This window comes from Pseudophryne corroboree, chromosome 3 (assembly GCF_028390025.1).
Source record: "Pseudophryne corroboree isolate aPseCor3 chromosome 3, aPseCor3.hap2, whole genome shotgun sequence".
Lineage (NCBI taxonomy): Eukaryota > Metazoa > Chordata > Amphibia > Anura > Myobatrachidae > Pseudophryne > Pseudophryne corroboree.
In genome coordinates this window covers 777206494-777233742 of record NC_086446.1, presented here as the reverse complement: position 1 = coordinate 777233742, position 27249 = coordinate 777206494, and the positions used below count along the sequence as shown (strand labels likewise).

General features: G+C 49.3%; 1 protein-coding gene across 3 annotated transcripts in view; it reads left to right on the top strand.

Annotated features, from left to right (window-relative positions):
• Nucleotides 1-4956: 4956 nt before the first annotated feature.
• TDRD1 (tudor domain containing 1) overlaps nt 4957-27249 on the top strand; it is a 522012-nt gene continuing 499719 nt past the window's right edge. For 2 of the 3 annotated variants that reach the window (XM_063962552.1, XM_063962550.1), the window contains exon 1: nt 4957-5136. In XM_063962552.1, coding sequence (XP_063818622.1) covers nt 5025-5136 — 112 coding nt within the window. In that variant the 5' untranslated portion in view covers nt 4957-5024. The remainder of the gene's footprint in view (nt 5137-27249) is intronic. The other variant, XM_063962551.1, reaches the window with a different exon arrangement.

Genomic DNA, 27249 nt, shown 5'->3' with positions numbered 1-27249 from the left:
TGCACATGGTGATACTACAATACTGGGGTGCCCCGCTGCCTGTCTCCATGGTAACACAGAGCAGACACTTGCACATGGTGATACTACAATACTGGGGTGCCCCGACTGCCTGTCTCCATGGTAACACAGAGCAGAAACTTGTACATGGGGAGACTACAATACTGGGGTGCCCCGCTGCCTGTCTCCTTGGTAATGCAGAGCAGACACTTGCACATGGGGAGACTACAATACTGGGGTGCCCCGCTGCCTGTCTCCTTGGTAACAAAGAGCCGACACTTGCACATGGTGAGACTACAATACTCGGGTGCCCCCGCTGCCTGTCTCCTTGGTAACACAGAGAAGACTTGCACATGGGGAGACTACAATACTGGGGTGCCCCGCTGCCTGTCTCCTTCGTAACACAGAGCAGACACTTGCACATGGGGAGACTACAATACTGGGGTGCCCCCGCTGCCTGTCTCCTTGGTAACACAGAGAAGACTTGCACATGGGGAGACTACAATACTGGGGTGCCCCGCTGCCTGTCTCCTTGGTAACAAAGAGCAGACACTTGCACATGGTGAGACTACAATACTCGGGTGCCCCCGCTGCCTGTCTCCTTGGTAACACAGAGAAGACTTGCACATGGGGAGACTACAATACTGGGGTGCCCCGCTGCCTGTCTCCTTGGTAACACAGAGCAGACACTTGCACATGGGGAGACTACAATACTGGGGTGCCCCCGCTGCCTGTCTCCTTGGTAACACAGAGAAGACTTGCACATGGGGAGACTACAATACTGGGGTGCCCCCGCTGCCTGTCTCCTTGGTAACGCAGAGAAGACTTGCACATGGGGAGATTACAATACTGGGGTGCCCCCGCTGCCTGTCTCCTTGGTAACGCAGAGAAGACTTGCACATGGTGAGACTACAATACTGGGGTGCCCCGCTGCCTGTCTCCTTGGTAACACAGAGCAGACACTTGCACGTGGTGAGACTACAATACTGGGGTGCCCCCACTGCCTGTCTCCTTGGTAACGCAGAGAAGACTTGCACATGGGGAGACTACAATACTGGGGTGCCCCCACTGCCTGTCTCTTTGGTAACACAGAGCAGACACTTGCACATGGTGTGACTACAATACTGGGGTGCCCCGCTGCCTGTCTCCATGGTAACACAGAGCAGACACTTGCACATGGGAAGACTACAATACTGGGTGCCCCCGCTGCCTGTCTCCTTGGTAACACAGAGCAGACACTTGCACGTGGTGAGACTACAATACTGGGGTGCCCCCACTGCCTGTCTCCTTGGTAACGCAGAGAAGACTTGCACATGGGGAGACTACAATACTGGGGTGCCCCCACTGCCTGTCTCTTTGGTAACACAGAGCAGACACTTGCACATGGTGTGACTACAATACTGGGGTGTCCCGCTGCCTGTCTCCATGGTAACACAGAGCAGACATTTGCACATGGGGAGACTACAATACTGGGGCGCCTCCACTGCCTGTCTCCATGGTAACACAGAGCAGACTTGCACATGGGGAGACTACAATACTGGGGTGCCCCCACTGCCTGTCTCCATGGTAACACAGAACAGACTTGCACATGGGGAGACTACAATACTGGGGTGCCCCCGCTGCCTGTCTCCATGGTAACACAGAACAGACTTGCACATGGGGAGACTACAATACTGGGGTGCCTCCACTGCCTGTCTCCTTGGTAACACAGAGCAGACACTTGCACATGGGGAGACTACAATACTGGGGTGCCCCGCTGCCTGTCTCCTTGGTAACAAAGAGCAGACACTTGCACATGGTGAGACTACAATACTCGGGTGCCCCCGCTGCCTGTCTCCTTGGTAACACAGAGAAGACTTGCACATGGGGAGACTACAATACTGGGGTGCCCCGCTGCCTGTCTCCTTGGTAACAAAGAGCAGACACTTGCACATGGTGAGACTACAATACTCGGGTGCCCCCGCTGCCTGTCTCCATGGTAACACAGAGCAGACACTTGCACATGGGGAGACTACAATACTGGGGTGCCCCCGCTGCCTGTCTCCATGGTAACACAGAGCAGACAGTTGCACATGGGGAGACTACAATACTGGGGTGCCCCGCTGCCTGTCTCCATGGTAACACAGAGCAGACACTTGCACATGGTGATACTACAATATTGGGGTGCCCCCACTGCCTGTCTCCATGGTAGCACAGAGCAGAAACTTGCACATGGGGAGACTACAATACTGGGGTGCCCCGCTGCCTGTCTCCTTGGTAATGCAGTGCAGACACTTGCACATGGGGAGACTACAATACTGGGGTGCCCCGCTGCCTGTCTCCTTGGTAACAAAGAGCTGACACTTGCACATGGTGAGACTACAATACTCGGGTGCCCCCGCTGCCTGTCTCCTTGGTAACACAGAGAAGACTTGCACATGGGGAGACTACAATACTGGGGTGCCCCGCTGCCTGTCTCCTTGGTAACACAGAGCAGACACTTGCACATGGGGAGACTACAATACTGGGGTGCCCCCGCTGCCTGTCTCCTTGGTAACACAGAGAAGACTTGCACATGGGGAGACTACAATACTGGGGTGCCCCGCTGCCTGTCTCCTTGGTAACAAAGAGCAGACACTTGCACATGGTGATACTACAATACTGGGGTGCCCCGTTGCCTGTCTCCATGGTAACACAGAGCAGACACTTGCACATGGTGATACTACAATACTGGGGTGCCCCCACTGCCTGTCTCCATGGTAACACAGAGCAGAAACTTGCACATGGGGAGACTACAATACTGGGGTGCCCCGCTGCCTGTCTCCTTGGTAATGCAGAGCAGACACTTGCACATGGGGAGACTACAATACTGGGGTGCCCCGCTGCCTGTCTCCTTGGTAACAAAGAGCCGACACTTGCACATGGTGAGACTACAATACTCGGGTGCCCCCGCTGCCTGTCTCCTTGGTAACACAGAAAAGACTTGCACATGGGGAGACTACAATACTGGGGTGCCCCGCTGCCTGTCTCCTTGGTAACACAGAGCAGACACTTGCACATGGGGAGACTACAATACTGGGGTGCCCCCGCTGCCTGTCTCCTTGGTAACACAGAGAAGACTTGCACATGGGGAGACTACAATACTGGGGTGCCCCGCTGCCTGTCTCCTTGGTAACAAAGAGCAGACACTTGCACATGGTGAGACTACAATACTCGGGTGCCCCCGCTGCCTGTCTCCTTGGTAACACAGAGAAGACTTGCACATGGGGAGACTACAATACTGGGGTGCCCCGCTGCCTGTCTCCTTGGTAACACAGAGCAGACACTTGCACATGGGGAGACTACAATACTGGGGTGCCCCCGCTGCCTGTCTCCTTGGTAACACAGAGAAGACTTGCACATGGGGAGACTACAATACTGGGGTGCCCCCGCTGCCTGTCTCCTTGGTAACGCAGAGAAGACTTGCACATGGTGTGACTACAATACTGGGGTGCCCCGCTGCCTGTCTCCATGGTAACACAGAGCAGACACTTGCACATGGGGAGACTACAATACTGGGTGCCCCCGCTGCCTGTCTCCTTGGTAACACAGAGCAGACACTTGCACGTGGTGAGACTACAATACTGGGGTGCCCCCACTGCCTGTCTCCTTGGTAACGCAGAGAAGACTTGCACATGGGGAGACTACAATACTGGGGTGCCCCCACTGCCTGTCTCTTTGGTAACACAGAGCAGACACTTGCACATGGTGTGACTACAATACTGGGGTGTCCCGCTGCCTGTCTCCATGGTAACACAGAGCAGACATTTGCACATGGGGAGACTACAATACTGGGGCGCCTCCACTGCCTGTCTCCATGGTAACACAGACCAGACTTGCACATGGGGAGACTACAATACTGGGGTGCCCCCACTGCCTGTCTCCATGGTAACACAGAACAGACTTGCACAAGGGGAGACTACAATACTGGGGTGCCCCCGTTGCCTGTCTCCTTGGTAACACAGAGCAGACACTTGCACATGATGTGACTACAATACTGGGGTGCCCCCGTTGCCTGTCTCTTTGGTAACACAGAGCAGACACTTGCACATGGTGTGACTACAATACTGGGGTGCCCCCGCTGCCTGTCTCCATGGTAACACAGAGCAGACACTTGCACATGGGGAGACTACAATACTGGGGCGCCTCCACTGCCTGTCTCCATGGTAACACAGAGCAGACTTGCACATGGGGAGACTACAATACTGGGGTGCCCCCACTGCCTGTCTCCATGGTAACACAGAACAGACTTGCACATGGGGAGACTACAATACTGGGGTGCCCCCGCTGCCTGTCTCCATGGTAACACAGAACAGACTTGCACATGGGGAGACTACAATACTGGGGTGCCCCCGCTGCCTGTCTCAATGGTAACACAGAGCAGAAACTTGCACATGGGGAGACAACAATACTGGGGTGCCCCGCTGCCTGTCTCCATGGTAACACAGAGCAAACACTTGCACGTGGTGAGACTACAATACTGGGGTGCTCCCGCTGCCTGTCTCCTTGGTAACACAGAGCAGACACTTGCACATGGGGAGACTACAATACTGGGGTGCCCCGCTACCTGTCTCCATGGTAACACAGAGCAGACACTTGCATATGGTGAGACTACAATACTGGGGTGCCACCACTGCCTGTCTCCTTGGTAACACAGAAAAGACTTGCACATGCGGAGACTACAATACTGGGGTGCCCCCACTGCCTGTCTCCATGATAACATAGAACAGACTTGCACATGGGGAAACTACAATACTGGGGTACCCCCACTGCTTGTCTCCTAGGTAACAGAGCAGACACTTGCACATGGTGAGACTACAATACTGGGGTGCCCCCACTGCCTGTCTCCATGGTAACACAGAACAGACTTGCGCATGGGGAGTCTACAATACTGGTCTCTCTGTCTCCCATTACTTACCAGCATCCTGACCTGTGCGTCAGTATGGATGGGAGGAATGAAGAAACAGAGAGCTCAGGCCTTGAGGGAGGAAGACTGACTGTCACGTGACATGTTCCACTCTCAGGTCACGTGGGTCCAGGGCCAGGCAGGCGGCAGAGGCGCGGAGCGTGGTCACGTGATGCGGGCGGCGGGAAGCGGCGTGTACCGGGCGCAGCTCTCAGGTAGGTGACCCGCTATCTGCTGCCGTGACCGTAACTGTGAGGGGGCACATAGCGGCGGCCTGGCTGCATAAGCCGGAGACATAGGCAGGGGATGACACTCCCTGGCGGGGATGGACCAGACTGGGTTAGGGGCTGATAGACGGAACCGGTTTCAGGGGTCCTTGATGTAGCACAGGCGAGGGGGGAATAACTGGGCGCCGGGTGTCATAGACATGTCCGGGGGGGAAGAGGTGTGTGTGTGTTATCCTGAGCCTGGCACACACAATGACAGGGTATATGGGTGTGTATTATACAGAGGCTGCTACACACAATGACAGGGTATATGGGTGTGTATTATACAGAGGCTGCTACACACAATGACAGGGTATATGGGGGGTGTATTATACAGAGGCTGCTACACACAATGACAGGGTATATGGGGGGTGTATTATACAGAGGCTGCTACACACAATGACAGGGTATATGGAGGTGTATTATACAGAGGCTGCTACACACAATGACAGGGTATATGGGGGGGTGTATTATACAGAGGCTGCTACACACAATGACAGGGTATATGGGGGGTGTATTATACAGAGGCTGCTACACACAATGACAGGGCATATGGGGGGATATTATACAGAGGCTGCTACACACAATGACAGGGTATATGGGGGGTGTATTATACAGAGGCTGCTACACACAGTGACAGGGTATATGGGGGGTGTATTATACAGAGGCTGCTACACACAATGACGGTATATGGGGGTGTATTATACAGGGGCTGCTACACACAATGACAGGGTATATGGGGGGTGTATTATACAGAGGCTGCTACACACAATGACAGGGTATATGCGGGGGGTATTATACAGAGGCTGCTACACAATGACAGGGTATATGGGGGGGTATTATGCAGAGGCTGCTACACACAATGACAGGGTATATGGGGGGGTGTGTATTATACAGAGGCTGCTACACACAATGACAGGGTATATGGGGGTGTATTATACAGAGGCTGCTACACACAATGACAGGGTATATGGGGGGTGTATTATACAGAGGCTGCTACACACAATGACACGGTATATGGGGGTGTATTATACAGGGACTGCTACACACAATGACAGGGTATATGGGGGTGTATTATACAGGGACTGCTACACACAATGACAGGGTATATGGGTGTGTATTATACAGAGGCTGCTACACACAATGACAGGGTATATGGGGGGTGTATTATACAGAGGCTGCTACACACAATGACAGGGTATATGGGGGGGTATTATACAGAGGCTGCTACACACAATGACAGGGTATATGGGGGTGTATTATACACCCCCCATATACCCTGTCATTGTGTGTAGCAGCCTCTGTATAATACACCCCCCATATACCCTGTCATTGTGTGTAGCTGCCTCTGTATAATACACCACCATATACCCTGTCATTGTGTGCAGCAGTCCCTGTATAATACACCCACAGGGTATATGGGGGGTGTATTATACAGAGGCTGCTACACACAATGACAGGGTATATGGGGGGTGTATTATACAGGGGCTGCTACACACAATGACAGGGTATATGGGGGGTGTATTATACAGAGGCTGCTACACACAATGACAGGGTATATGGGGTGTGAATTATACAGAGGCTGCTACACACAATGACGGTATATGGGGGGGGGATATTATACAGAGGCTGCTACACACAATGACAGGGTATATGGGGGGTGTATTATACAGAGGCTGCTACACACAGTGACAGGGTATATGGGGGGTGTATTATACAGAGGCTGCTACACACAATGACAGGTTATTTGGGGGGTGTATTATACAGGGGCTGCTACACACAATGACAGGGTATATGGGGGGTGTATTATACAGAGGCTGCTACACACAATGACAGGGTATATGCGGGGGGTATTATACAGAGGCTGCTACACAAAGACAGGGTATATGGGGGGTATTATACAGAGGCAGCTACACACAATGACGGTATATGGTGGGGGGGTGTATTATACAGAGGCTGCTACACACAATGACGGTATATGGGGGGTGTATTATACAGAGGCTGCTACACACAATGACAGGGTATATGGGGGGTGTATTATACAGAGGCTGCTACACACAATGACACGGTATATGGGGGTGTATTATACAGGGACTGCTACACACAATGACAGGGTATATGGGGGTGTATTATACACCCCCCATATACCCTGTCATTGTGTGTAGCAGCCTCTGTATAATACACCCCCCATATACCCTGTCATTGTGTGTAGCTGCCTCTGTATAATACACCACCATATACCCTGTCATTGTGTGCAGCAGTCCCTGTATAATACACCCACAGGGTATATGGGGGGTGTATTATACAGAGGCTGCTACACACAATGACAGGGTATATGGGGGGTGTATTATACAGAGGCTACTACACACAATGACAGGGTATATGGGGGGTATTATACAGAGGCTGCTACACACAATGACAGGGTATATGGGGGGTGTATTATACAGAGGCTGCTACACACAATGACAGGGTATATGGGGGGTGTATTATACAGAGGCTGCTACACACAATGACAGGGTATATGGGGGTGTATTATACAGAGGCTGACACACAATGACAGGGTATTTGGGGGTGTATTATACAGAGGCAGCTACACACAATGACAGGGTATATGGGGGGTGTATTATACAGAGGCTGCTACACACAATGACAGGGTATATGGGGGGAGTATTATACAGAGGCTGCTACACACAATGACAGGGTATATGGGGGGTGTATTATACAGAGGCTGCTACACACAATGACAGGGTATATGGGGGGGTATTATACAGAGGCTGCTACACACAATAACAGGGTATATTGGTGTGTATTATACAGAGGCTGCTACACACAATGACAGGGTATATGGGGGGTGTATTATACAGAGGCTGCTACACACAATGACGGTATATGGGGGGTATTATACAGAGGCTGCTACACACAATGACAGGGTATATGGGGGGTGTATTATACAGAGGCTGCTACACACAGACAGGGTATATGGGGGGTGTATTATACAGAGGCTGCTACTCACAATGACGGTATATGGGGGTGTATTATACAGAGGCTGACACACAATGACCTTGTATATGGGGGGTGTATTATACAGAGGCTGCTACACACAATGACAGGGTATATGGGGGGTGTATTATACAGGGGCTGCTACACACAATGACAGGGTATATGGGGGGTGTATTATACAGAGGCTGCTACACACAATGACAGGGTATATGCGGGGGGTATTATACAGAGTCTGCTACACAAAGACAGGGTATATGGGGGGGTATTATACAGAGGCTGCTACACACAATGACGGTATATGGGGGGTGTATTATACAGAGGCTGCTACACACAATGACAGGGTATATGGGGGGTGTATTATACAGAGGCTGCTACACACAATGACACGGTATATGGGGGGTGTATTATACAGAGGCTGCTACACACAATGACAGGGTATATGGGGGGTGTATTATACAGAGGCTGCTACACACAATGACAGGGTATATGGGGGTGTATTATACAGAGGCTGACACACACAATGACAGGGTATATGGGGGTGTATTATACAGAGGCAGCTACACACAACGACAGGGTATATGGGGGGTGTATTATACAGAGGCTGCTACACACAATGACAGGGTATATGGGGGGAGTATTATACAGAGGCTGCTACACACAATGACAGGGTATATGGGGGTGTATTATACAGTGGCTGCAACACACAATGACGGTATATGGGGGGTGTATTATACAGAGGCTGCAACACACAATGACGGTATATGGGGGGTGTATTATACAGAGGCTGCTACACACAATGACAGGGTATATGGGGGGTGTATTATACAGAGGATGCTACACACAATGACAGGGTATATGGGGGGTGTATTATACAGGGGCAGCTACACACAATGACAGGGTATATGGGGGAGTGTATTATACAGAGGCTGCTACACACAATGACAGGGTATATGGGGGGTGTATTATACAGAGGTTGCTACACACAATGACCGGGTATATGGGGGGTGTATTATATAGAGGCTGCTACACACAATGACAGGGTATATGGGGGGTGTATTATACAGAGCCTGGCACACACAATGACGGTATAGGGGGGTGTATTATACGACGGTAAATGGGGGTGTATTATACAGGGACTGCTACACACAATGACAGGGTATATGGGGGTGTATTATACAGGGACTGCTACACACAATGACGGTATATGGGGGTGTATTATACAGGCTGCTACACACAGACACGGTATATGGGGGTGTATTATACAGGGACTGCTACACACAATGACAGGGTATATGGGGGTGTATTATACAGAGACTGCTGCACACAATGACAGGGTATATGGGGGTGTATTATACAGAGGCAGCTACACACAATGACAGGGTATATGGGGGGTGTATTATACAGAGGCTGCTACACACAATGACAGGGTATATGGGGGGTGTATTATACAGAGGCTGCTACACACAATGACAGGGTATATGGGGGGTGTATTATACAGAGGCTGCTACACACAATGACAGGGTATATGGGGGTGTATTATACAGAGGCTGACACACACAATGACAGGGTATTTGGGGGTGTATTATACAGAGGCAGCTACACACAATGACAGGGTATATGGGGGGTGTATTATGCAGAGGCTGCTACACACAATGACAGGGTATATGGGGGGAGTATTATACAGAGGCTGCTACACACAATGACAGGGTATATGGGGGGTGTATTATACAGAGGCTGCTACACACAATGACAGGGTATATGGGGGGGGTATTATACAGAGGCTGCTACACACAATGACAGGGTATATGGGTGTGTATTATACAGAGGCTGCTACACACAATGACAGGGTATATGGGGGGTGTATTATACAGAGGCTGCTACACACAATGACGGTATATGGGGGGTATTATACAGAGGCTGCTACACACAATGACAGGGTATATGGGGGGTGTATTATACAGAGGCTGCTACACACAATGACAGGGTATATGGGGGGTGTATTATACAGAGGCTGCTACACACAGACGGTATATGGGGGTGTATTATACAGAGGCTGACACACAATGACCTTGTATATGGGGGGTGTATTATACAGAGGCTGCAACACACAATGACGGTATATGGGGGGTGTATTATACAGAGGATGCTACACACAATGACGGTATATGGGGGGTGTATTATACAGGGGCAGCTACACACAATGACAGGGTATATGGGGGAGTGTATTATACAGAGGCTGCTACACACAATGACAGGGTATATGGGGGGTGTATTATACAGAGGTTGCTACACACAATGACAGGGTATATGGGGGGTGTATTATACAGAGGCTGCTACACACAATGACAGGGTATATGGGGGGTGTATTATACAGAGGCTGCTACACACAATGACGGTATATGGGGGTGTATTATACAGAGGCTGACACACAATGACCTTGTATATGGGGGGTGTATTATACAGAGGCTGCTACACACAATGACGGTATATGGGGGGTATATTATACAGGGGCTGCTACACACAATGACAGGGTATATGGGGGGTGTATTATACAGAGGCTGCTACACACAATGACAGGGTATATGCGGGGGGTATTATACAGAGGCTGCTACACAAAGACAGGGTATATGGGGGGGTATTATACAGAGGCTGCTACACACAATGACGGTATATGGGTGTGTGTGTATTATACAGAGGCTGCTACACACAATGACAGGGTATATGGGGGGTGTATTATACAGAGGCTGCTACACACAATGACGGTATATGGGGGGTGTATTATACAGAGGCTGCTACACACAATGACACGGTATATGGGGGTGTATTATACAGGGACTGCTACACACAATGACAGGGTATATGGGGGTTATAATACACCCCCCATATACCCTGTCATTGTGTGTAGCAGCCTCTGTATAATACACCCCCCATATACCCTGTCATTGTGTGTAGCTGCCTCTGTATAATACACCCCCATATACCCTGTCATTGTGTGCAGCAGTCCCTGTATAATACACCCACAGGGTATATGGGGGGTGTATTATACAGAGGCTGCTACACACAATGACAGGGTATATGGGGGGTGTATTATACAGAGGCTGCTACACACAATGACAGGTTATATGGGGGGTATTATACAGAGGCTGCTACACACAATGACAGGGTATATGGGGGGTGTATTATACAGAGGCTGCTACACACAATGACAGGGTATATGGGGGGTGTATTATACAGAGGCTGCTACACACAATGACAGGGTATATGGGGGTGTATTATACAGAGGCTGACACACACAATAACAGGGTATATGGGGGTGTATTATACAGAGGCAGCTACACACAATGACAGGGTATATGGGGGGTGTATTATACAGAGGCTGCTACACACAATGACAGGGTATATGGTGGGAGTATTATACAGAGGCTGCTACACACAATGACAGGGTATATGGGGGGTGTATTATACAGAGGCTGCAACACACAATGACGGTATATGGGGGGTGTATTATACAGAGGCTGCTACACACAATGACGGTATATGGGGGGTGTATTATACAGAGGATGCTACACACAATGACGGTATATGGGGGGTGTATTATACAGGGGCAGCTACACACAATGACAGGGTATATGGGGGAGTGTATTATACAGAGGCTGCTACACACAATGACAGGGTATATGGGGGGTGTATTATACAGAGGTTGCTACACACAATGACCGGGTATATGGGGGGTGTATTATATAGAGGCTGCTACACACAATGACAGGGTATATGGGGGGTGTATTATACAGAGCCTGGCACACACAATGACGGTATAGGGGGGTGTATTATACGACGGTAAATGGGGGTGTATTATACAGGGACTGCTACACACAATGACGGTATATGGGGGTGTATTATACAGGCTGCTACACACAGACACGGTATATGGGGGTGTATTATACAGGGACTGCTACACACAATGACAGGGTATATGGGGGTGTATTATACAGAGACTGCTGCACACAATGACAGGGTATATGGGGGTGTATTATACAGAGGCAGCTACACACAATGACAGGGTATATGGGGGGTGTATTATACAGAGGCTGACACACACAATGACAGGGTATTTGGGGGTGTATTATACAGAGGCAGCTACACACAATGACAGGGTATATGGGGGGTGTATTATGCAGAGGCTGACACACAATGACCTTGTATATGGGGGGTGTATTATACAGAGGCTGCTACACACAATGACAGGGTATATGGGGGGTGTATTATACAGGGGCTGCTACACACAATGACAGGGTATATGGGGGGTGTATTATACAGAGGCTGCTACACACAATGACAGGGTATATGCGGGGGGTATTATACAGAGGCTGCTACACAAAGACGGTATATGGGGGGGTATTATACAGAGGCTGCTACACACAATGACGGTATATGGGGGTGTGTGTATTATACAGAGGCTGCTACACACAATGACAGGGTATATGGGGGGTGTATTATACAGAGGCTGCTACACACAATGACAGGGTATATGGGGGGTGTATTATACAGAGGCTGCTACACACAATGACACGGTATATGGGGGTGTATTATACAGGGACTGCTACACACAATGACAGGGTATATGGGGGTTATAATACACCCCCCATATACCCTGTCATTGTGTGTAGCAGCCTCTGTATAATACACCCCCCATATACCCTGTCATTGTGTGTAGCTGCCTCTGTATAATACACCCCCATATACCCTGTCATTGTGTGCAGCAGTCCCTGTATAATACACCCACAGGGTATATGGGGGGTGTATTATACAGAGGCTGCTACACACAATGACAGGGTATATGGGGGGTGTATTATACAGAGGCTGCTACACACAATGACAGGGTATATGGGGGGTATTATACAGAGGCTGCTACACACAATGACAGGGTATATGGGGGGTGTATTATACAGAGGCTGCTACACACAATGACAGGGTATATGGGGGGTGTATTATACAGAGGCTGCTACACACAATGACAGGGTATATGGGGGTGTATTATACAGAGGCTGACACACACAATAACAGGGTATATGGGGGTGTATTATACAGAGGCAGCTACACACAATGACAGGGTATATGGGGGGTGTATTATACAGAGGCTGCTACACACAATGACAGGGTATATGGGGGGAGTATTATACAGAGGCTGCTACACACAATGACAGGGTATATGGGGGGTGTATTATACAGAGGCTGCAACACACAATGACGGTATATGGGGGGTGTATTATACAGAGGATGCTACACACAATGACGGTATATGGGGGGTGTATTATACAGGGGCAGCTACACACAATGACAGGGTATATGGGGGAGTGTATTATACAGAGGCTGCTACACACAATGACAGGGTATATGGGGGGTGTATTATACAGAGGTTGCTACACACAATGACCGGGTATATGGGGGGTGTATTATATAGAGGCTGCTACACACAATGACAGGGTATATGGGGGGTGTATTATACAGAGCCTGGCACACACAATGACGGTATAGGGGGGTGTATTATACGACGGTAAATGGGGGAGTATTATACAGGGACTGCTACACACAATGACAGGGTATATGGGGGTGTATTATACAGGGACTGCTACGCACAATGACGGTATATGGGGGTGTATTATACAGGCTGCTACACACAATGACAGGGTATTTGGGGGGTGTATTATACAGAGGCTGACACACACAATGACAGGGTATTTGGGGGTGTATTATACAGAGGCAGCTACACACAATGACAGGGTATATGGGGGGTGTATTATGCAGAGGCTGCTACACACAATGACAGGGTATATGGGGGGAGTATTATACAGAGGCTGCTACACACAATGACAGGGTATATGGGGGGTGTATTATACAGAGGCTGCTACACACAATGACAGGGTATATGGGTGTGTATTATACAGAGGCTGCTACACACAATGACAGGGTATATGGGGGGTGTATTATACAGAGGCTGCTACACACAATGACAGGGTATATGGGGGGTGTATTATACAGAGGCTGCTACACACAATGACGGTATATGGGGGTGTATTATACAGAGGCTGACACACAATGACCTTGTATATGGGGGGTGTATTATACAGAGGCTGCTACACACAGTGACAGGGTATATGGGGGGTGTATTATACAGGGGCTGCTACACACAATGACAGGGTATATGGGGGGTGTATTATACAGGGGCTGCTACACACAATGACAGGGTATATGGGGGGTGTATTATACAGAGGCTGCTACACACAATGACAGGGTATATGGGGGGTGTATTATACAGAGGCTGCTACACACAATGACAGGGTATATGGGGGGTGTATTATACAGAGGCTGCTACACACAATGACGGTATATGGGGGTGTATTATACAGAGGCTGACACACAATGACCTTGTATATGGGGGGTGTATTATACAGAGGCTGCTACACACAATGACAGGGTATATGGGGGGTGTATTATACAGGGGCTGCTACACACAATGACAGGGTATATGGGGGGTGTATTATACAGAGGCTGCTACACACAATGACAGGGTATATGCGGGGGGTATTATACAGAGGCTGCTACACAATGACAGGGTATATGGGGGGTGTATTATACAGAGGCTGCTACCCACAATGACAGGGTATATGGGGGGTGTATTATACAGAGGCTGCTACACACAATGACACGGTATATGGGGGTGTATTATACAGGGACTGCTACACACAATGACAGGGTATATGGGGGTTATAATACACCCCCCATATACCCTGTCATTGTGTGTAGCAGCCTCTGTATAATACACCCCCCATATACCCTGTCATTGTGTGTAGCTGCCTCTGTATAATACACCCCCATATACCCTGTCATTGTGTGCAGCAGTCCCTGTATAATACACCCACAGGGTATATGGGGGGTGTATTATACAGAGGCTGCTACACACAATGACAGGGTATATGGGGGGTGTATTATACAGAGGCTGCTACACACAATGACAGGGTATATGGGGGATATTATACAGAGGCTGCTACACACAATGACACGGTATATGGGGGGTGTATTATACAGAGGCTGCTACACACAATGACAGGGTATATGGGGGGTGTATTATACAGAGGCTGCTACACACAATGACATGGTATATGGGGGTGTATTATACAGAGGCTGACACACACAATGACAGGGTATATGGGGGTGTATTATACAGAGGCAGCTACACACAATGACAGGGTATATGGGGGGTGTATTATACAGAGGCTGCTACACACAATGACAGGGTATATGGGGGGAGTATTATACAGAGGCTGCTACACACAATGACAGGGTATATGGGGGGTGTATTATACAGAGGCTGCAACACAAAATGACGGTATATGGGGGGTGTATTATACAGAGGCTGCTACACACAATGACAGGGTATATGGGGGGTGTATTATACAGAGGATGCTACACACAATGACAGGGTATATGGGGGGTGTATTATACAGGGGCAGCTACACACAATGACAGGGTATATGGGGGAGTGTATTATACAGAGGCTGCTACACACAATGACAGGGTATATGGGGGGTGTATTATACAGAGGTTGCTACACACAATGACCGGGTATATGGGGGGTGTATTATATAGAGGCTGCTACACACAATGACAGGGTATATGGGGGGTGTATTATACAGAGCCTGGCACACACAATGACGGTATAGGGGGGTGTATTATACGACGGTAAATGGGGGTGAATTATACAGGGACTACTACACACAATGACAGGGTATATGGGGGTGTATTATACAGGGACTGCTACACACAATGACGGTATATGGGGGTGTATTATACAGGCTGCTACACACAGACACGGTATATGGGGGTGTATTATACAGGGACTGCTACACACAATGACAGGGTATATGGGGGTGTATTATACAGAGACTGCTGCACACAATGACAGGGTATATGGGGGTGTATTATACAGAGGCAGCTACACACAATGACAGGGTATATGGGGGGGTGTATTATACAGAGGCTGCTACACACAATGACAGGGTATATGGGGGGTGCTGCAACACACAATGACAGGGTATATGGGGGGTGTATTATACAGAGGCTGCTACACACAATGACAGGGTATATGGGGGGTGTATTATACAGAGGATGCTACACACAATGACAGGGTATATGGGGGGTGGATTATACAGGGGCAGCTACACACAATTACAGGGTTTATGGGGGATGTATTATACAGAGGCTGCTACACACAATGACGGTATATGGAGGGGGAGGTGTATTATACAGAGGCTTCTACACAATGACAAGGTATATGGGGATGTATTATCCAGAGCCTGGCACACGCAATGACAGGGTATATGGAGGGGGGTGTATTATTCAGATGGTGCTACAGTGACAGGGTATATGGGGGGTGTATTATACAGAAGGCTGCTACACACAATGACCGGGTATATGGGGGGTGTATTATACAGAGGCTGCTACACACAATGACAGGGTATATGGGGGGTGTATTATACAGAGGCTGCTACACACAATGACAGGGTATATGGGGGTGTATTATACAGAGGCTGCTACACACAGTGACAGGGTATATGGCGTGGTGTATTATACAGAGGCTGCTACACACAGTGACAGGGTATATGGGGGAGTGTATTATACAGAGGCTGCTACACACAATGACAGGGTATATGGCGGGTGTATTATACAGAGGCTACTACACACAATGACAGGGTATATGGAGGGGGGGCGGATTAATCAGGGGCAGCTACACACAATGACAGGGTATATGGGGGATGTATTATACAGAGGCTGCTACACACAATGACGGTATATGGAGGGGAGGTGTATTATACAGAGGCTGCTACACACAATGACAGGGTATAGGGGGGGTGTATTATACAGAGCCTGGCACACACAATGACAGGATATATGGGGGGGGGGGTATATTATACAGAGCCTGGCACACACAATGACGGTATATGGGGGTGTATTATACAGGGACTGCTACACACAATGACAGGGTATATGGGGGTGTATTATACAGAGGCTGACACACAATGACCTGGTATATGGGGGGTGTATTATACAGAGGCTGCTGCACACAGTGACAGGGTATATGGGGGGTGTATTATACAGGGGCTGCTACACACAATGACAGGGTATATGGGGGGTGTATTATACAGGGGCTGCTACACACAATGACAGGGTATATGGGAGGTGTATTATACAGGGGCTGCTACACACAATGACAGGGTATATGGGGGTGTATTATACAGAGGCTGCTACACACAATGACGGTATATGGAGGGGGAGGTGTATTATACAGAGGCTGCTACACACAATGACAGGGTAATGGGGGAGGGGTGCATTATACAGAGACTGCTACACACAATGACGGTATATGGGGGGTGTAGTATTCAGAGACTGCTACACACAATGACAGGGTATATGGGGGGTGTATTATACAGAGGCTGCTACACAATGACAGGGTATATGGGGGGTGTATTATACAGAGGCTGCTACACACAATGACAGGGTATATGGGGGGTGTATTATACAGAGGCTGATACACACAATGGGGTCAATTCAATTCCGCAACTTATGAATAGCGCCAGGAATTAGCTCCCGACGCTGTTCAATTCAGCTCCAGTTAAGTCGGCGATGTCCCGTTCTCGCCGACTAAACAGGTTGAATTGTCGGGAGAACGGGAATTCTCCGACTTAACTACCCGGCGCCAGGCTGATTCCCAACAGAATCCCCCGGGGATGAGAGAAGAATTCCCGACAATTGCGGGTAACTAGCAGCTGAATTGAATAGCGTCGGGAGCTAATTCCCGGCGCTATTCATAAGTTGCTGAATTGAATTGACCCCAATGACTAGGTATAGAGTAGGGGTGTATTATACAGAGGCTGATTCACACAATGACTAGGTATAGAGTAGGGGTGGAATTCTGCAGAGACTGCTGTACACAATGACTGGGTTTAGAGGGAGATCATACCGAGCCTATTACACGGTGACTTAGTACATAGTAGGGGGTTGTCACACAGCCTGCTAAACACAGTGGGGGAGATTAAGTTGTGTGTGGCACTGGCAGCCAATGGATGGCACCCAGCGGAGCTATTCAGTTGTCGCTCCATCCGAGCACGAGCAGCTGCCAGTGCCCGCATTTCCACTCGAACCCCCCCCCAGACTGTGCGAAAAGCGACCCGCCTGGCCGACCATACGGGACTCTTCACGTCACGCCCAATTTCTCTGACGTCCTAGTGGATGCTGGGAACTCCGTAAGGACCATGGGGAATAGCGGCTCCGCAGGAGACAGGGCACATCTAAAGAAAGCTTTAGGACTACCTGGTGTGCACTGGCTCCTCCCCCCATGACCCTCCTCCAAGCCTCAGTTAGATTTTCTGTGCCCGACGAGAAGGGTGCACACTAGGGGCTCTCCTGAGCTCTTTGTGAAAGTTTTAGTTTAGGTTTATTATTTTCAGTGAGACCTGCTGGCAACAGGCTCACTGCATCGAGGGACTAAGGGGAGAAGAAGCGAACTCAACTGCGTGCAGAGTGGATTGGGCTTCTTAGGCTACTGGACATTAGCTCCAGAGGGACGATCACAGGTTCAGCCTGGATGGGTCACCGGAGCCGCGCCGCCGGCCCCCTTACAGAGCCAGAAGAGCGAAGAGGTCCGGAAAAATCGGCGGCAGAAGACTTTCCTGTCTTCAGATAAAGGTAGGCGCACAGCACCGCAGCTGTGCGTCATTGCTCTCAGCACACTTCACACTCCGGTCACTGAGGGTGCAGGGCGCTGGGGGGGCAGCGCCCTGAGACGCAATAAATCGATAGAAAACCTTTTATGGCTAAAATAAATGCATCACATATAACTCCTGGGCTATATGGATGCATTTAACCCCTGCCAAAACATACAAGAAAACGGATGATAAGGACACCGAGAAAGGGGCGGAGCCTATCTCCTCAGCACACTGGCGCCATTTTCCCTCACAGCTCAGTTGGAGGGAAGCTCCCTGGCTCTCCCCTGCAGTCACTACACTACAGAAAGGGTTAAAAAAGAGAGGGGGGCACAAATTAGGCGCAGTATAAACAATACAGCAGCTATAAAGGGAAAAACACTTATATAAGGTTATCCCTGTATATATATAGCGCTCTGGTGTGTGCTGGCAAACTCTCCCTCTGTCTCCCCAAAGGGCTAGTGGGGTCCTGTCCTCTATCAGAGCATTCCCTGTGTGTGTGCTGTGTGTCGGTACGTTTGTGTCGACATGTATGAGGAGAAAAATGATGAGGAGACGGAGTAGAGTGTCTGTAATAGTGTTGTCACCCCCTGGGGGGTCGACACCTGAGTGGATGTACTGTTGAAATTGCGTGACAGTGTCAGCTTTGTATAAAAGACAGTGGTTGACATGAGACAGCCGGCTACTCAGCTTGTGCATGTCCACACGTCTCATACAGGGGCTCTAAAGCGCCCGTTACCTCAGATACAGACGCCGACACGGATACTGACTCCTGTGTCGACGGTGAAGAGACAACCGTGATTTCCAATAGGGCCACACATTGCATGATTGAGGCAATGGAAAAAGTTTACACTCTTCTGATAATATAAATACCACCAAAAAAAGGGGTATTATGTTTGGTGAGGAAAAACTTCCTGTAGTTTTCCTGAATCTGAGAAATAAAATGAGGTGTGTGATGATGCGTGGGTTTCCCCCCGATAACAATTGATAATTTCTAAAAAGTTATTGGCAGTATACCTTTTCCCGCCAGAGGTTAGGGTGCGTTGGGAAACACCCCCTAGGGGGGATAAGGCGCTCACACGCTTGTAAGAACAAGGGCTCTACCCTCTCTGGAGATGGCCGCCCTTAGGGATCCTGCTGATAGAAAGCAGGAGGGTATCCTAAAATGTATTTACACACATACTGGTGTTATACTGCGACCAGCAATCGCCTCAGCCTGGATGTGCAGTGCTGGGTTGGCGTGGTCGGATTCCCTGACTGGAAATTTGATATCCTAGATAAGGACAGTATATTATTGCCTATAGAGCAATTAAAAGATGCATTTCTATATATGCATGATGCACAGCGGAATATTTGCCGACTGGCATCAAGTATAAGTGCGTTGTCCAATTATACCAGTAAAGTGGTCAGGTGATGCGGATTCCAAACGGCATTTGGAAGTATTGCCTTAAAAAAAAAAAAAAAAAGGGGATGTACCCCAGGTCGCCTCTCAAAATAAGACGCCGTATTATCAGGCGCAGTCCTGGTTGGCAAGCGGACAAAAGGGTTCCTCTTTTCTGCTCGTGACAGAGGGAGAGGAAAATGGCTGCAGAGATCAGCCAGTTCCCAGGAACAGAAACCCTTTTCCGCCTCTGCCAAGCTCTCAGTATGACGCTAGGGCTTTACAAGTTCAGGCACGGTGGGGGCCCGTTCTCAATGAATTTCAGTGCGCAGTGGGCTCACTCGCAAGTAGACCCCTGGATCCTTCAGGTAATATTTCAGGGGTACAAATTGGAATTCGAGACGTATTCCCCTCGCCGTTTCCAAAAGTCTGTTTTACCGACGTCTCCCGCTGACAGGGAGGCAGTTTTGGAAGCCATTCACAAGCTGTATTCCCAGCAGGTGATAATTAAGGTACCCCTCCTGCAACAGGGAACGGGGTATTATTCCACACTATTGTGGTACCGAAGCCAGACGGCTCGGTGAGACCGATTTTAAAATCTAAAATCTTTGAACACTTACATACAGAGGTTCAAATTCAAAATTGAGTCACTCAGAGCAGTGATTGCAAACCTGGAAGAAGGGGACTACATGATGTCTCGGGACATCAAGGATGCTTACCTTCATGTCAAAATTTACCCTTCTCACCAAGGGTATCTCAGGTTATGGTACAGAACTGTCACTATCAGTTCAGACGCTGCCGTAGGGATGGTCCACGGCACCCCGGGTCTTTACTGAAGTAATGACCGTAATGATGATATTCCTTCGAAGGAAGGGAATTTTAGTTATCCTTTACTTGGACGATTCCCTGATAAGGGTGAGATCCAGGGAACAGTTGGAGATCGGTGTAGCACTACCTCAGGTAGTGTTGCGGCAGCAAGATTGGATTCTCAATATTCCAAAATCGCAGCTGGTTCCGACGACTTGTCTTCTGTTCCTAGGGATGATCCTGGACACAGTCCAGAAAGAAGGTGTTTCTCCCGGAGGAGAAAGCCAGGGAGTTATCCGAGCTAGTCAGGAACCTCCTAAAACCGAACCAAGTCTCAGTGCATCAATGCACAAGGGTTCTGGGTAAAAATGGTGGCTTCCTACGAAGCAATCCCATTCGGCAGATTCCACGCAAGACTTTCCAGTGGAACCTACTGGACAAATGGTCCGGGTCGCATCTTCAGATGCTTCAGCGGATAACCCTGTCACCAGGGACAAGGGTATCCCTCCTGTGGTGGTTGCAGAGTGCTCATCTTCTAGAGGGCCGCAGATTCGGCATGCGGGACTGGGTCCTGGTGGCCACGGATGCCAGCCTGCGAGGCTGGGGAGCAGTCACACAGGGAAGGAATATCCAGGGCTTATGGTCAAGCCTGGAGACATCACTTCACATAAATGTCCTGAAGCTAAGGGCCATTTACAATGCTCTAAGCTTAGCAAGACCTCTGCTTCAAGGTCAGCCGGTGTTGATCCAGTCGGACAACATTACGGCAGTCACCCACGTAAACAGACAGGGTGCCACAAGAAGCAGGAGGGCAATGGCAGAAGCTGCAAGGATTCTTCGCGGGGCGAAAAACCATGTGATAGCACTGTCAGCAGTTTTCATTCCGGGAGTGGACAACTGGGAAGCAGTTTTCCTCAGCACGACCTCCACCCGGGAGAGTAAGGACTTCACCCAGAAGTCTTCCACATGATTATAAACCGTTGGGAAAAACTCGACAGGTATTGCGCCACGTCAAGGGACCCTCAGGCAATAGCTGTAGATGCTCTGGTAACACCGTGGGTGTACCAATCAGTGTATGGGTTCCCTCCTCTGCCTCTCATACCCAAGGTACTGAGATTGATAAGATGGAGAGGAGTAAGCACTATATAAGTGGCTCCGGATTGGCCAAGAAGGAATTGGTAACCGGAACTTCAAGAGATGCTCACGGAGGATCCGTAGCCTCTACCTCTAAGAAGGGACCTGCTCCAGCAAGGACCTTGTCTGTTCCAAGACTTACCGCGGCTGCGTTGACGGCATGGCGGTTGAACGCCGGATCCTGAAGGAAAAAGGCATTCCGGATGAAGTCATCCCTATCCTGATCAAAGCCAGGAAGGATGTAACCGCAAAACATTATCACCGCATTTGGCGAAAATATGTTGCGTGGTGCGAGGCCAGTAAGGCTCGACGGAGGAAATTCAATTGGGTCGATTCCTACATTTCCTGCAAACAGGAGTATCTATGGGCCTGAAATTGGGGTCCATTAAGGTTCAAATTTCGGCTCTGTCAATTTTCTTCCAAAAAAGAACTAGCTTCAGTCCCTGAAGTTCAGACATTTGTTAAAGGGGTACTGCATATACAGCCTCCTTTTGTGCCTTTAGTGGCACTTTTGGGATCTCCAGGTGGTTTTTGGGTTCCAAAAGTCACATTGGTTTGACACACTTAAATCTGTGGAGTTAAAATATCTCACAGAAAAAGTGGTCATGCTGTTGGCTCTGGCCTGGGCCAGGCGCGTGTCAGAATTGGTGGCTTTATCCTGTAAAAGCCCTTATCTGATTTTCCATTCGGACAGGGCGGAATTGAGGACTCGTCCTCAGTTTCTCCCTAAGGTGGTTTCAGCGTTCACCTGAACCAAACCTATTGTGGTGCCTGCGGCTACTAGGGACTTGGAGGACTCCAAGTTGCTAGACGTTGTCAGGACCCGGAAAATATATGTTTCCAGGACGGCTGGAGTCAGGAAATCTGACTCGCTGTTTATCCTCTATGCACCCAACTAGCTGGGTGCTCCTGCTTCTAAGCAGGCTATTGCTCGTTGGATTTGTAGTACAATTCAGCTTGCACATTCTGTGGCAGGCCTGCCACAGCCAAAAATCTGTAAATGCCCACTCCACAAGGAAGGTGGGCTCATCTTGGGCAGCTGCCGAGGGGTCTCGGCTTTACAACTTTGCCGAGCAGTTACTTGGTCAGGAGCAAATACGTTTGTAAAATTCTACAAATTTGATACCCTGGCTGAGGAGGACCGGGAGTTCTCTCATTGGGGGCTGCAGAGTCATCCGCACTCTCCCGCCCGTTTGGGAGCTTTGGTATAATCCCCATGGTCCTTACGGAGTTCCCAGCATCCACTAGGACGTCAGAGAAAATAAGAATTTACTTACCGATAATTCTATTTCTCGTAGTCCGTAGTGGATGCTGGGCGCCCATCCCAAGTGCGGATTGTCTGCAATACTGGTACATAATTATTGTTACCAAAAAATTCGGGTTATTGTTGTAGTGAGCCATCTTTTCGAGAGGCTTCTCTATTATCATGCTGTTAACTGGGTTCAGATCACAAGTTGTACGGTGTGATTGGTGTGGCTGGTATGAGTCTTACCCGGGATTCAATATCCTTCCTTATTGTGTACGCTCGTCCGGGCACAGTATCCTAACTGAGGCTTGGAGGAGGGTCATGGGGGGAGGAGCCAGTGCACACCAGGTAGTCCTAAAGCTTTCTTTAGATGTGCCCTGTCTCCTGCGGAGCCGCTATTCCCCATGGTCCTTACGGAGTTCCCAGCATCCACTACGGACTACGAGAAATAGAATTATCGGTAAGTAAATTCTTATTTTTTTTTTGGTCAGGTTTAGCTGTTCTACATGGCTATACCGGACGTCTCTACCATAAGCGACATTAAAAAAAATGGAATATTGGAGGAATAGATGGTGAGAGAGGCATAAGGTAAAAGTGTCAAGCAGGTCAGTCTGAGGCATACTGACTATTAGCTCAAACCTATTTACCTGTAGTTATGTCCTGTAGCCCTTGCATGTTATGCTCTGAGGATGGACTTTTCCTCGCAACCTCAGGAGTTGCGAGGAAAAGTCCTTGGCGCAGGGAAACTGACAAATAATTGACTAACTCTGAGCGGGAAACCCCGTGCCTCGTTGGATATGTCCCTAAATCTGCAAGTTGTAGCATTTGAACCCGTCTCTCCTAATGTAAGAGTTGTATAATGGTTCCAGTAAAACGACATATACCTTGTTTAAGTGTAACGCAAAGGAGAACTCTGAAACATTGCACCATTTTATTTTTCACTTAGAATAAGTGTCCCTATTGCTGAGTTTATTTCTAGCTCTTCTGTAGTTCCTAATTTGCCTGCAGTTAGTAAAGAAATGTTTTTCAATTCTGGTTCTTAAGCTGGGATGCGATATGTGACCAGCGGTCAGGAGACCACCTGTCACTATACCGAAGCTGGGATCTCGAACAGTGAATAGCCCGACGGTCGGCATCCCAACCAACAGGCACTATTCCCACTTGTGCTCCGCCAGCCATCTAGAAGCCGGGATCCTGCCGTCGGTATGGGGACCAGCGGTCTCCCAACCGCCAGTCACAAGAACTTAACCCCTTAAGCTGTCCACACATCCAAGTAGTTGTCTGGTTGGAACAAAAATCTGGTACTCTTTATGGTCAAACATCAATTGGTCATTTACTCCAAATGGCGGAAAATGATCGATGCAACCAACTTGTCTGAACAACCTTTTTATTTCTCTATCGTCCTAGTGGATGCTGGGGTTCCTGAAAGGACCATGGGGAATAGCGGCTCCGCAGGAGACAGGGCACAAAAAGTAAAGCTTTTCCAGATCAGGTGGTGTGCACTGGCTCCTCCCCCTATGACCCTCCTCCAGACTCCAGTTAGATTTTTGTGCCCGGCCGAGAAGGGTGCAATTCTAGGTGGCTCTCATAAAGAGCTGCTTAGAGAAAGTTTAGCTTAGGTTTTTTATTTTACAGTGATTCCTGCTGGCAACAGGATCACTGCAACGAGGGACAGAGGGGAGAAGAAGTGAACTCACCTGCGTGCAGGATGGATTGGCTTCTTGGCTACTGGACATCAGCTCCAGAGGGACGATCACAGGTACAGCCTGGATGGTCACCGGAGCCGCGCCGCCGGCCCCCTTGCAGATGCTGAAGTAAGAAGAGGTCCAGAATCGGCGGCTGAAGACTCCTGCAGTCTTCTAAAGGTAGCGCACAGCACTGCAGCTGTGCGCCATTTTCCCTCTCAGCACACTTCACACGCAGTCACTGAGGGTGCAGGGCGCTGGGGGGGGGCGCCCTGGGAGGCAAATGAAATCCTATTAAAAGGCTAAAAATACCTCACATATAGCCCCCAGAGGCTATATGGAGATATTTAACCCCTGCCTGGATTCACAAAATAGCGGGAGACGAGCCCGCCGGAAAAGGGGCGGGGCCTATCTCCTCAGCACACAGCGCCATTTCCTCTCACAGCTCCGCTGGTCAGGACGGCTCCCAGGTCTCTCCCCTGCACTGCACTACAGAAACAGGGTAAAACAGAGAGGGGGGGCAAATTTAATGGCAATATTTTGATATATATAAAGCAGCTATAAGGGAGCACTTATTATAAGGCTATCCCTGTCATATATAGCGCTTTTTTGGTGTGTGCTGGCAGACTCTCCCTCTGTCTCCCCAAAGGGCTAGTGGGTCCTGTCTTCGTGTAGAGCATTCCCTGTGTGTCTGCTGTGTGTCGGTACGTGTGTGTCGACATGTATGAGGACGATATTGGTGTGGAGGCGGAGCAATTGCCAAATATGGGGATGTCACCTCCTAGGGGGTCGACACCAGAATGGATGCCTTTATTTGTGGAATTACGGGATAGCGTCAACTCGCTTAAACAGTCGTTTGACGACATGAGGCGGCCGGACAATCAATTAGTGCCTGTCCAGGCGCCTCAAACACCGTCAGGGGCTGTGAAACGCCCTTTGCCTCAGTCGGTCGACACAGACCCAGACACAGGCACTGATTCCAGTGGTGACGGTGACGAATCAACCGTATTTTCCAGTAGGGCCACACGTTATATGATTTTGGCAATGAAGGAGGCGTTACATTTAGCTGATACTACAGGTACCACTAAACAGGGTATTATGTGGGGTGTGAAAAAACTACCTATAGTTTTTCCTGAATCAGAAGAATTAAATGACGTGTGTGATGAAGCGTGGGTTGCCCCTGATAAAAAGCTGATAATTTCAAAGAAATTATTGGCATTATACCCTTTCCCGCCAGAGGTTAGGGAGCGCTGGGAAACACCTCCTAGGGTGGACAAGGCGCTAACACGCTTATCTAAACAAGTGGCGTTACCCTCTCCTGAGACGGCCGCACTTAAAGATCCATCAGATAGGAGGATGGAAAATATCCAAAAAAGTATATACACACATGCAGGTGTTATACTACGACCAGCTATAGCGACTGCCTGGATGTGCAGTGCTGGGGTAGTTTGGTCAGAGTCCCTGATTGAAAATATTGATACCCTGGACAGGGACAATATTTTACTGTCGTTAGAACAAATAAAGGATGCATTTCTTTATATGCGTGATGCACAGAGGGATATCTGCACACTGGCATCACGGGTAAGTGCTATGTCCATTTCGGCCAGAAGAGCTTTATGGACGCGACAGTGGACAGGCGATGCGGATTCAAAACGGCATATGGAAGTTTTGCCGTATAAAGGGGAGGAGTTATTTGGAGTCGGTCTATCAGATTTGGTGGCCACGGCTACAGCCGGGAAATCCACCTTTCTACCTCAAGTCACTCCCCAACAGAAAAAGGCACCGACTTTTCAACCGCAGCCCTTTCGTTCCTTTAAAAATAAGAGAGCAAAGGGCTATTCATATCTGCCACGAGGCAGAGGTCGAGGGAAGAGACAGCAACAGGCAGCTCCTTCCCAGGAACAGAAGCCCTCCCCGGCTTCTACAAAAGCCTCAGCATGACGCTGGGGCTTCTCAAGCGGACTCGGGGACGGTGGGCGGTCGTCTCAAAAATTACAGCGCGCAGTGGGCTCACTCGCAGGTAGATCCCTGGATCCTGCAGATAATATC